The 11,230-nt window shown below is 64.9% G+C and overlaps 1 protein-coding gene across 6 annotated transcripts; it reads left to right on the plus strand.

The window, feature by feature from the left end:
* Positions 1-408: 408 nt before the first annotated feature.
* On the plus strand, positions 409-10,933 carry SEMA4C (semaphorin 4C). Of its 6 annotated transcripts, none has more exons than XM_070068765.1 (15): positions 409-547; positions 2,503-2,657; positions 4,059-4,207; positions 4,533-4,595; positions 4,697-4,795; positions 4,887-4,983; positions 5,111-5,227; positions 5,316-5,467; positions 5,562-5,737; positions 6,016-6,160; positions 6,264-6,486; positions 6,579-6,691; positions 7,609-7,766; positions 7,861-7,931; positions 8,060-9,694. In XM_070068765.1, exons 2-15 carry the CDS (start codon positions 2,549-2,551, stop codon positions 8,887-8,889), a joined length of 2,502 nt encoding a protein of 833 aa, XP_069924866.1. In that variant the 5' UTR covers positions 409-547; positions 2,503-2,548; the 3' UTR covers positions 8,890-9,694. The 6 variants fall into 6 exon arrangements, with proteins under 6 accessions (XP_069924866.1, XP_051691751.2, XP_069924867.1 ...); XM_051835791.2 differs by having other exon boundaries at positions 412-547; positions 2,506-2,657; XM_070068766.1 differs by lacking the exon at positions 409-547 and adding an exon at positions 1,082-1,202.
* The last annotated feature ends 297 nt before the right edge of the window (positions 10,934-11,230 follow it).

Below are 11,230 nucleotides of genomic sequence, written 5' to 3' on the forward strand. Positions count from 1 at the left end.
TTCTGCTGTTTAATGCTTGTCACTGGAGCGCCACTCCGAACCCCACCGTAAGTCTTCGGGGGACACTTGGGAAAGATCCGGTGAGTCCGATCCCCCCCTGCCCGCCGTGGCAATGCCCGGTGTTCCTCCCCGTCCCACCCCCGTCCGGGCGCCAAGGCGCACACGGCGACTGCCCGGCACGGAGAGGCCGGGCACTGGGGGTCCTAGCCCCCACGGCGAGGGCGGGCGACCAGGAGGGTGGCAGCCCCATCCAGGGCGGGCCTTTGCGTCCCGCCCCCGGCCTGCGCTCGCCCCCCCCCCGCCTGACGTCAGGGAGGAGGGGGCGGAGAGCGCAGGCGGTGGTGGAGAAAGAGCCGGCGCCCGCCGCGGTGGCGAGGGTAGCCCGAGCTCTGCGCGCGGACCGAGCGGGGACGGAGGGGCGGTGGCAGAGGGGCTGCGAGGAGGGCTGGCGGCCGCGCGCGGGCGGACGGCGGCGCGGGCTAGGGGCGGGCCGCGGTCGGAGCAGAGCGCGAGGGCGGCGCCCAGGGATTTGAGCTGCGCGCAAGAGGTGAGTGAGGCCAGGCTTGCGCCGGGCTGGAGCCGTGGGGCCCCGGGGCCGCCGCTTTGTCCCCCTGCTCGGGCAGGGGCCGGGGGCGCGGAGACAGCTGTGCGTCCGAGCACCTCCCTGCGCGCGCGGCGGGCTGCCTGGAGCGAGCTCGGGAGCGGGGCGAATGGTGCACGCAGCCCCCCAGGGGGCCGGAGGGGTTGGCCGGTTGGTGAAAGCGGGATCGGGGGAGTGGGGGTCCCCTTGTGTCGTTCGGCTGGCGGCCGGGATCCTCGCCAGGCTCCCGAATTGCCCCCCGGCTCCCCCACCCCCGACGGAAAGTTTGGGGCGGGCTTGGACCAAGGCCGATGTTGTGGGATCGAATTTCCCTGCCGCGGCCCCCCGCCCGCCCGTTCCGCTGGGGAGGTGGGTCGTCCCGGAAAGCCAGGCCCCCGGCCCCCGTCGGCCACCCTGTCCCCGGCTAGAGCGCTGCCGTCCACGGGCGGCAGCTCGGGGTGGGCAGTGGTGCGGTGCGCGCCGCCTGGACCCCGCACCCTTCCACCCCCTACCGCCTCTGGCTACCCGTTTCCCCCGCCCTGGGAGGAGCTGGGGGTGGGGGCGCCGCTGCGCGGGCGGGTCCTTGGAAGGAGCGCGCCGCGGGATCCAGCCCGAGCCTGGGGTAAGCGGCAGAGGCAGGGTCGGAGGTGCACTGGAGGGGCAGGTCGGGGGCGATCGCAGCCCCAGCCCCCCACCCTTCCCGCGCTGGGGTTCTGGGCCGACAGGGGGCGTCCGCAGGCCGGGCTCCGCCACGCTCCCAGCGCCGCTTTGTTTGCATTCAAATCCCCGGAGCGGGGGGAGGGGAGAACTCGGGGTGGGGTGGGGGACCCGGGACGGGGGTCTTGTCGGGGACCCTTTGTTTTGGGGTGAGCAGGTCCCCAGCCTCTGGATCTGTGTCCCCGGCACGGGAGGGCTGGAGCAGTGGAAATCAGTCCCGTTGGCCTGCCCAGGCCGGGGTCCCCGGGGCGCAGTCCGGGAGTTGGGAAGGTTCGTGAGACCCCGGGGGAGTGCCGCAGGCGCCGGCCGTGGTGGCGGTGTGTCCCCCGCGATCCGAGAGGAACCCCTCGTGTTCCCCACCCCCTGGCCCTCCCCGCCCCACCGGCCAGCGCCGCGGGGAGATCGCTGATTAGAACGCAGCGGGCTCCTGACCCGCCACCCCTCAGCCCATGGGCTGGTGTCTCCTAAGAGGCGGTGCGAGGAACAGGATGAGGCCCGGGTCATTTCCACGCCCATCCCACCCACTTCCTGCCTCCCTCTTGGGCAACAAAGGGGCCTCGGGAAGCTGGGCCCCTTCGGCTCCCGGCCCTGCTGATGTGGAACGGGGTTTTGGGCTCTGCCGGGCTATTGTCTGCGCTGGGGGAGGGGACCGGCCGGGCTGGGACCTCTGCACGCAGGCAGCCTGCTGCACCCAGTGCTCGTGGGAGGCTTTGCCCACTGCCTGCCCCACACATGCCCCCCGCCCCACTGAGAGGTTGGCCTCTCTGAACTAGGTCTTCGCGCCGGTGGAGCGGCGGTGGATACTGGTCCTGCTGCCCGAGAGTTTATTTTAAGCAACTCTCAAGCCTTTTAGGCTGTGGAGAGAGAGATCCCTTTTAATTTTTCTAAACAACTTCTCTTGCTAAAGAGGGAGTGAGGGCCTGGAGGCCAAATAGGGCCTCTTGGTGTTTGTACACGCCCCCAGCAGCCTCGCCCCGCCCCTGCCTCCCAGGGAGACCCCATTGCCCCCAGGTCTAAGTGGGGCTGGGGATGCTGAGCCCCGCGTGAGGCGCTAGGTCCCCTTCCATATAGAGGACCGGAGGTGATCCAAGGACTAGTGGAGAGGCCTGATCAGGTGTCTTGGCTTGGCCTGCCCTGTGTCTTGGTGCCGCCAGTTCTGGTTTGTTTTTCTCTACCTGTCATTCTGACCATGTCTTTCCCCTCAGCAGGGCAGGTGGCCTGGAGCTGGAGCTTAGAGCCGGGGCGTGTGTCATGGCCCCGCACTGGGCCGTCTGGCTGCTGGCAGCAGGGCTGTGGGGCCTGGGCATTGGGGCTGAGGTGTGGTGGAACCTCGTGCCCCGGAAGACAGTACCTTCTGGGGGTGAGTGCCTGAGCTTGGGAGGCGCAGGAGCAGTGGCGGGTGGGAGAGGGCTGCTTTCGGCAGGAGCAGGTGCGCGCTGCTGAGGCCCTGCCCCCAGCGTGGATGCCAGGTGCTGGTGTGTGTGGCACAGCTTTCTAGGAAATGGGAGTGGCCCAGAGGCCCAGACCTGGTCATTGAGGTCAGGACCTGGAATTCGCCTCCTTCTGACACTTGCTGGTGGCGCTAGGTATAGCTCACCAACTCCGCCCCAGACCTGGCTGCCCAGAATGCAAGGGGCAGAGACCATCCTGCACTGCTCTCCCCATCACTAGTGGTGCCGGGAGCCCGCACAGAGAACACTGAACCAGGACGGGTGTAAACCAAATACCCTCCCGCCCCTGCTAGCTTTCCCAGCCCTCTGTGCTCAAGAACCCCCTTATCAGCCCCGGTAGATCCTCCACGATTCCTGTGCTCCTGCCCTCTGCTGGCCCTGGATGGGGGTGTACGTGTGCGTGCACCTGCTCGCGTGGGGTCCACAGCGGGAAGCCCACAGCCCTCCCTGTGCACACGCACCTGTGTGAAGAGGTGATGTCAGGTGTTTGTATCATCCCTGTGCTCTGGGGACCTGGGATGAGCTCACCTCCCAGAGGCTCCGCTCTGGCGCTAATGACGCCCTCCTGTGCTGGCCTGTGTCTGCATCCGTTGACTTAGGGCTGGTTTGGGGGATCCTGAGGACGAATCCGCAGCTCTTTGGGGCCTAGCATTGAACCACGTGATACTTGAGCGTCACTGTGCTCTGTGTGTCCCAGTGGCAGCCAGGCTTCCCAGGCCCCAGGCGTCAGTGCCAGCTCTGGTTTCCCGAGCCCTGACTTCCTCCTGGTCCCCCTGGCCCTCCTGCCCACCCCAATGGCCAGCTGTGCTTGCGTCTCTGGCAGCCTGGGTCTGGATACCTGCTGGCATGAAGGTTTCCTGAAACAAGGAGCACTCATGGCTGTGCCGTACCTCCTGCCCTGCTGGACCCCGCCGTCTGCCGTGGGCAGCGGAACAAAGAAAAAAGCAGCCTCGGAAGCTGAGGGGCGGGGCAAGTGCCCAGCTCTGAGGCCAGAGGTGTGACTGACCCCGGGAGGGAGTGCCATCAGTCTGATGGCTTCCTCTGGCCGGAAGCTGTGGCTGAAATATCCTTCCTTCCTCCTCCCAGCCCGGATTTGCCGCCTCCCAGGCTGGGGATGGCCAGGGAGGCCCAGGGGGCGCTGGCAGAGCCAAAGGCTCTTCAGCACGTGCCCTTTATTGCCGGGGGTGGCTTACACGTGGGGAAGCCGGGACTGCAGGGAGAGAGGAAGATGTTGTGGGAGTGCTTGGAGCCCCGGGGAGGCCTGCCCAGCCTCAGCCCTGCTCACGCCCACCCCATCCTCGCTCCCACAGAGCTGGCCACGGTAGTGCGGCGCTTCTCGCAGACGGGGATCCAGGACTTCCTGACACTGACCCTGACCGAGCAGACCGGGCTCCTGTACGTGGGGGCCCGTGAGGTCCTGTTTGCCTTCAGCGTGGAGGCTCTGGAGCTACAAGGAGTGGTGAGAGGTGGGGCAGCGGGAGGTGCACGGGGTAGGGGGGAGAGGGCAGGACCCCGAGGGGCTTGGCTCGCTCCGGCTGTCCCGCAGCCCAGCTGCCCCCCCCACCGGGGATGTCTTGCTTGGCTTCCCACTCCACCCACTCCTTAGGACCAGCGAGTTCACTCTCCTCTTACGGGGCAGTTTGGGACTTCTGTCCCCTAGCGGACGAAGCTCCCGGAGAATGGGGACTGTGCCTGTGTGCTACGTGTCCCCGCATCGCTGCTGCAGGCTTTCCGGGGGACATGCCTAGCACGGGCTGCCACTGATGTGTGCTCCCCGTCCTCAGATCTCCTGGGAGGCCCCGGCTGAGAAGAAGGTTGAGTGTTCCCAGAAAGGAAAGAGCAATCAGGTGGGTGCTGGGCCTGGGGAAGGCGTGCCGGTGCTGGTCTCAGTCCATCCTCGCGGGCCCTCGGGACTCTCGCTAATTAACCAATGCCTTTCCCCCCCCAGACGGAGTGCTTCAACTTCATCCGCTTCCTGCAGCCCTACAACGCGTCCCACCTGTATGTGTGTGGTACCTATGCCTTCCAGCCCAAGTGCACGTACATAGTGAGTGCCGCTCCCCTGCCCTGGGTGCCCCGCCCCCACCCCCGCCCCCGCCCCACCCTGGGCGGCTCCTCACGCCCCTCCCTGCCCATAGGACATGCTCACCTTCACTCTGGAGCGCAGAGAGCCGGAGGACGGCAAGGGGAAGTGTCCTTACGACCCAACCAAGGGCCACACTGGCCTCTTAGTGGGTGAGTGGCTGCCCCCGATGCAGGCTGGCCCAGTCCCCGGGACCTGCTCCCACCGTGGGGCCGCGTTGGCCAGAGCGCAGCCATGCATGCCTCACTGGTGGCCGGCCCGGCCCTGTGTCTCTCACAGATGGGGAGCTCTACTCGGCCACCCTAAACAACTTCCTGGGCACGGAGCCTGTTATCCTGCGTAACATGGGGCCTCACCACACCATGAAGACCGAGTACCTGGCCTCCTGGCTCAACGGTGAGCCACCGAGGCGCTGGTGCGGGGTGGGGCTGGGGGTGGCCCAGCGCCTCGTCCCGCTGACCGACCCCCGCTCCGCTTCCCGCAGAGCCTCACTTTGTAGGCTCCGCCTACATCCCTGAGAGCGTGGGGAGCTTCACGGGGGACGATGACAAGATCTACTTCTTCTTCAGAGAGCGGGCCGTGGAGTACGACTGCTATGCTGAGCAGGTGGTGGCTCGAGTGGCCCGCATCTGCAAGGTACCGAGTCACGCGGCAGGGGCTCCGGGGTGCTCTGCCATCCTCCCACCCCCCCCACAGGGCTGACCAGCTCTGTCCCCTTGTCACCTGCCAGAGCGACCTGGGGGGAGCGCGGACCCTGCAGAGGAAGTGGACGACGTTCGTGAAGGCGCGGCTGGTGTGCTCTGCGCCCGACTGGCAGCTCTACTTTAACCAGCTGCAGGCCACGCACACCCTACAGGGCGCCTCCTGGCACAACACCACCTTCTTTGGGGTTTTTAGGGCACGATGGTGAGTTGTTGGCCCTGAGTCTTGGGGGGTGAGGGAGGAGCAGGTGCAGGGGTTAGAGGCGGGGAGTGGGTGTGAGAGCCTGCACCAGGCCCCTGGTGGGGGAGGACTCGGGCACCTGTCCCTCTCCGAAGCTCCCTGTGGGAGGTGGGCAGGGTGTGTCCCAGGTGGCATCTCAGAGTGGCCAGTGTGTCCTCCTGCCTGTATCTCCTTGCTCTGTGCCTGGAGCCAGGGCTGGCCGCCACACCTGACCCTTACGGTCCCTGTCTTCGCTGCAACAGGGGCGACATGGACCTGTCGGCAATCTGCGAGTACCAGCTGGCAGACATCCACCAGGTGTTTGAGGGCCCCTACAAGGAGTACCGGGAGGAAGCCCAGAAGTGGGGCCGCTATACCGACCCGGTCCCCAGCCCCCGGCCCGGCTCGGTGAGTCCTTGGGGCAGGGGTGGGTTCCCGCCCTCAACCCCTCACCCCTGTGCCCTTCCCACCCCTCTGACGGCTCTCCTCCCCACATCCCTACCCCGGGCAGTGCATCAATAATTGGCACCGACGCCATGGCTACACCAGTTCTCTGGAGCTGCCTGACAATACCCTCAACTTCATCAAGAAGCACCCGCTGATGGAGGAGCAGGTGCGCCCTCGCTGGGGCCGGCCCCTGTTGGTGAAGAAGAACACCAACTTCACGCACGTGGTGGCCGACCGGGTCGCGGGGCTGGATGGAGTCACCTATATAGTGCTGTTCATTGGCACAGGTAAGCTCGTGGGTGCACCCAGGACGGGGAGATGTGGCTGTCCTGGGGCCTCGGGCCCTCTGACGGACCCCTTCCATGCTCCGCCTCCCTAGGAGATGGCTGGCTGCTCAAGGCCGTGAGCCTGGGGCCCTGGGTCCACATGATCGAGGAACTGCAGGTGTTTGACCAAGAGCCGGTGGAGAGCCTGGTGCTGTCCCAGAGCAAGGTAATGAATCAGGCACCACACCCGCACTGTCCCCTGCCCCCTCCCCCCTTCCTGGCTTGCTTCCTCTCGTCTCTGCCTTCCCCAGGCTGGCTTGTGTGCTTGGCCAGCCTAGCACAGGGCGCTGAGCTTGGGGCGAGTTTCTAGAAGCAAACAGAATCTGCACTGCCTGGGGCCACCATAGCCAGGTCCCTGGGAGGCCTCAGTAGCTGCTCTCACTGTTCCCCTTAGGCTCCGCTTATCGTGCCACGTTGACCTGACCCCTCCCAGGCTGTGAGCTGTTGGTGGCACCCACATGACATCCAGTCCCCACCAGTGGGACAGCTTTCCCACCAGTCCCCAGTGGGCTCTGCCCCGGAGCCCGTACTCCCTAAAGCGCTCTCAATGTGCCCTCGTGCAGGGCTCCTTCCTGGCTTGTTTGCAGCAGCACTGCCCTCCCCAACATACCCCCCCCCAACATCGATCGTGGGTTTGTTTGCCTTTCACCGGCCATTGTGATTCAAAATTGTTCCCTAGAACATGGAATAATGGCAGAAAGAAAGCGCGTGGTTGAATAAACACGCAGATTGGCAGTCACCCTTGCAACAGAGCAAAACACCTTATGCAATGCTGCTGCTACTGAGAGAGCTGCTTGGCCTTGAGAAAAACGTATTTCCTGCAGAGAGAGAGAGAGTATGAGAGTGTGTGTGTGTGTGTGTGTGTGTGTGTGTGTGTGTGTGTGTGTGAGATTATGCTGCTCGGCCTTGGCTCCGTCACCTGTTTCTAATAAGGTCATGTCTGTAAGGTGCTTAGGGTTGCGTGTGGCTTGTAGTAAGCCCTCCCTCCGTGCAGTCTTTGGGTCTTAGCGCTCCCGCTGTAGCGCCCTCTGGTCCTCGTGTGCCCCCTGCGCTGGCCTGGCCTGAGCCCCTCTTCTCCTGCAGAAGCTCCTCTTCGCTGGGTCCCGCTCCCAGCTGGTTCAGGTGCCCCTGGCAGACTGCGCCAAGTACCGCTCCTGTGCAGACTGTGTCCTCGCCCGGGACCCCTTCTGTGCCTGGAACGCCAACACCAGCCGCTGCGTGGCCGTGGGCGCCCACTCCGGGTGAGGAGGGCTCCTGGCGTTGTGGGGCCCCGGAGGGAGAGGAAGGAGGGGTGGGTGGAGCCGGGCTGCTGACGGGTCCCCCGCTCCCCCGCAGATCCCTGCTGTTGCAGCAGATGAACACCTCGGACACCTCAGGCGTCTGTAACCAGCGGGGCGGTAAGAAAGGTGAGCTGGCTTTTCTGTGCCCCCTTCCATCGGCCCGGGCCCTGGCTCCGAGCTGGCGGTCCCGCTCCTCTCCCCCCGGCCCTGGGTTTCCTGCTCTAACTCTGCCCTTTCTCTTTCTGCCGCTGCAGTCAGGCTCACTCCCAAGAACATCACCGTGGTGGCGGGCACAGACCTGGTGCTGCCCTGCCGCCTCTCCTCCAACCTGGCTCACGCCCACTGGACCTTCAGGGGCCGGGACCTGCCCGCCGAACAGCCCGGCTTCTTCCTCTCGGATGCCCGACTCCAGGCCCTGGTGGTGATGGCTGCCCAGCCCCACCACTCCGGCACCTACCGCTGCTTTTCGGAGGAGCAGGGGGCGCGGCTGGCTGCTGAAAGCTACCTTGTGGATGTCATGGTGGGACCCTCAGTGACCATGGAGGCCCGGGCCCCCTTGGAGAACCTGGGGCTGGTGTGGCTGGCCGTGGTGGCCCTGGGAGCTGTGTGTCTGGTGCTCCTGCTCCTCGTTTTGTCACTGCGCCGGCGGCTGCGGGAAGAGCTGGAGAAAGGTGCCAAGGCCGCCGAGAGGACCCTGGTGTACCCTCTGGAGCTGCCCAAGGAGCCCACTGGCGCCCCCTTCCGGCCTGGCCCTGAAACCGACGAGAAACTTTGGGATCCGGTTGGCTACTACTACTCCGATGGCTCCCTCAAGATAGTGCCTGGACACGCCCGGTGCCAGCCTGGAGGTGGGCCCCCCTCTCCTCCTCCTGGCATGCCCGGCCAGCCCCTGCCTTCTCCGACGCGACTTCACCTGGGGGGTGGGCGGAACTCAAACGCCAACGGCTACGTGCGCTTACAACTGGGAGGGGAGGACCGGGGAGGCCTTGGGCACCCCCTGCCGGAACTCGCCGACGAACTGAGACGCAAACTGCAGCAGCGCCAGCCCCTGCCCGACTCCAACCCCGAGGAGTCATCAGTATGAGGGCAGCCCCGCCACCGCAGTGGCGGGGGGCACGTGGGAGGCGCAGCTCCTACTTTGCACAGGCACCAGCTACCTCAGGGACATGGCACGGGCACCCGCTCAGCATGGGCACTGCCACTTGGTGTGGCTCACCAGGACACCGGCCTCATGGGAGGCGTCTTCCTCCTCTCTGTGGATCACGGACATGTGGGACCCCAGCCGCCAAAACCTTCCAAGGCAGAAGTTTCAAGTTGTGTGTGTGTGTGTGCGCGTATTTGTGTTTGTGCGTGTGTATGTGTGTGTGTGTGCACGCGTGCACATGTGGCATAGCCTTTCTGTTCAGTCTTCCCTTGGCCTGGGGTCTCCCTGGTGAGTCACTGGAGCTATGAAGGGGAAGGGGTCGTATCGCATTGCCTCTCTTACCCCCACCTGTCCCAAGCGTGGGGCAGTGCTGTACATATGGGGGTGGGGTGGGCAGGGTGCGGTACCCCTTTGGGGGAGTGCAGGGCTCCGTTGGGGGGAGGGGGGTGGGCCTGGTCCCGCCCCCAGGGCTGTGAATGTTTTCAGGGTGGGGGGAGGGAGATGGAGCCTCCTGTGTGTTTGGGGGCAGGGGTGGGCGGGGCCTCCCTCTTGGCCTGGGTTCAGTGGTATTTTATATTCATCCTCCCCCCATCCAGGGCTGGGGAAGGTTGTGCAGGGGCAAGGTGGGCATATCCTCTCAGCCCTAGGGGGAGGGCCCCTAACTGTAACTTATTGTGTCCCACGTATTTATTTGTTGTAAATATTTGAGTATTTTTATATTGACGAATAAAATGGAGAAAATAAAGCTCTCACGGTAATGGGGGATAAGGCATGTGAGCTCAAAGTCTTGCAGGTACCAAGAGGCAAGGCTCTGTGTGGGTTGAGCCAGGCTGCCCTGGGCCCACGCACGCTCCCTGGGCGGTGCCCCTTCTGCGGTTCCAGCCAGCCTGTGCCCCTCTCTGCAGGGAGCATGGCCCAGACTCCTCCAGGGTTTTCCCACAGTGGTGGCAGCAGGGCTGGGAACCAGACCACGGCTGCAGCCCCTTGGGAGCCAGCCTTGGCTTCGGGCCAAAGGGAGAAGTCCAGGCACTGGGAGAGGAGGAGGAGGAGGAGGGGCCTGCCTTCCCAGAACCCCGGGCAGTGAGGGGGCCGAAGGAGGGGACTTCCTAGAAGCAGTTTTAAGCTCGGGTAGGCGGTGAACATGGTTATGCTCACTGGCGTGAGGGATTGGGCGCCCGAGCAGTTTAGGGGAAGAGAGATCCCGTCCGGCCTTTGGTCCTCCGGGAAGGAGCTGCTGCTGCCACCCAGGGTGTCCTAGCGAGGGAGAGGCCTGGGGCCAAGATGTGAGAAACAACAGGACCCAGCCTGGACTCCTTCCCGATGGCTTTAGACACGCCAGAGTCCAGCCCATGTCCAGGACATGGAAACGAGGTCCCCCGTGGCTGTCACAGCCTCTGACCCAGGCTTGCTGGCACGGGCTGCCCTGTGTGTGCTCATCTGGCGACTCAGTGCCAGTGCCGGGTCCACAGGTGTCAGTCTGTGAGGTTGATACATGAAGACTGATCTGGTAAACCAGGTGCCTGTGGTGGGAGAGGTGATGGGGAGAGGGGTGGGGCACAAACCTAGGCCCTGGCCTTGCCTCTGGGGCTTCTGTGGGGCTACTCCTACTAGCAGGCCAAGTTGTGGCCAGCTGCCCCTTGCTGGAGTAACACGGTGCATCTGCAGGGAGCCTTTGAAGAGGTCACGGGGACTAGGCATTTGGCACAGGGGTTAAGACGCCACTTGGGACGCCGGCATCCCATAGGTGTGGCTGAGTTTGAAGAGCTCCTTCGCTTCGCTTCTAGCTTCCTGCTAATCTGCACCCTGAGAGGCGAGTAATTACTTGACGGTTCAAATAACTGGAGCCCTGCTGCCCACGGGAGAGACCCAGACTTGACTTCCGGACCCCTGGCCGTTGGGGACGTTCGGGGAGCGAACCAGACAATGGAAGATCTGCCTTTGCCTAGCTCCCTGCCTTTAAAATAAAGTGCTTTTTCAAAGGTCACTGCGCGGCCACAATGGTGTGGGAAGAGGGGGTGAAGGATCGTGGAGGAAGCCCAGGTGGACAAGGGCGGTGAGGGAAAAAACCCGCTAGGCCTCTGAAGGTTACATAAAAACTCTGGCCGGGCCCAGCCGCCTCGCCTCCGCATCCTGGCAAAGCCCCGCCAGTCCGCCCCGCGGGACCCCACTCCCAGGGCCCAGAACACCACGCCGCCGCCCTCAGCCCTCCGCTTAGTCTCGGACGCCCTCGCGTGGCGCTGTCGGGTGACGCCGGGGCGCAGCAAGTCCCGCCCCGCCACCA

This window comes from Oryctolagus cuniculus, chromosome 2 (assembly GCF_964237555.1).
Source record: "Oryctolagus cuniculus chromosome 2, mOryCun1.1, whole genome shotgun sequence".
Taxonomy (NCBI): Eukaryota; Metazoa; Chordata; class Mammalia; order Lagomorpha; family Leporidae; genus Oryctolagus; species Oryctolagus cuniculus.

Bases quoted from the DNA above. Each gene is read 5' to 3' on its own strand.
- SEMA4C (XM_070068765.1), top strand. From the start codon at position 2,549: ATGGCCCCGCACTGGGCCGTCTGGCTGCTGGCAGCAGGGCTGTGGGGC. The intron at 5,228-5,315 runs GTGAGCCACCGA...CGCTTCCCGCAG, and splicing joins CCTGGCCTCCTGGCTCAACG to AGCCTCACTTTGTAGGCTCC. The intron at 7,932-8,059 runs GTGAGCTGGCTT...CTGCCGCTGCAG, and splicing joins CCAGCGGGGCGGTAAGAAAG to TCAGGCTCACTCCCAAGAAC.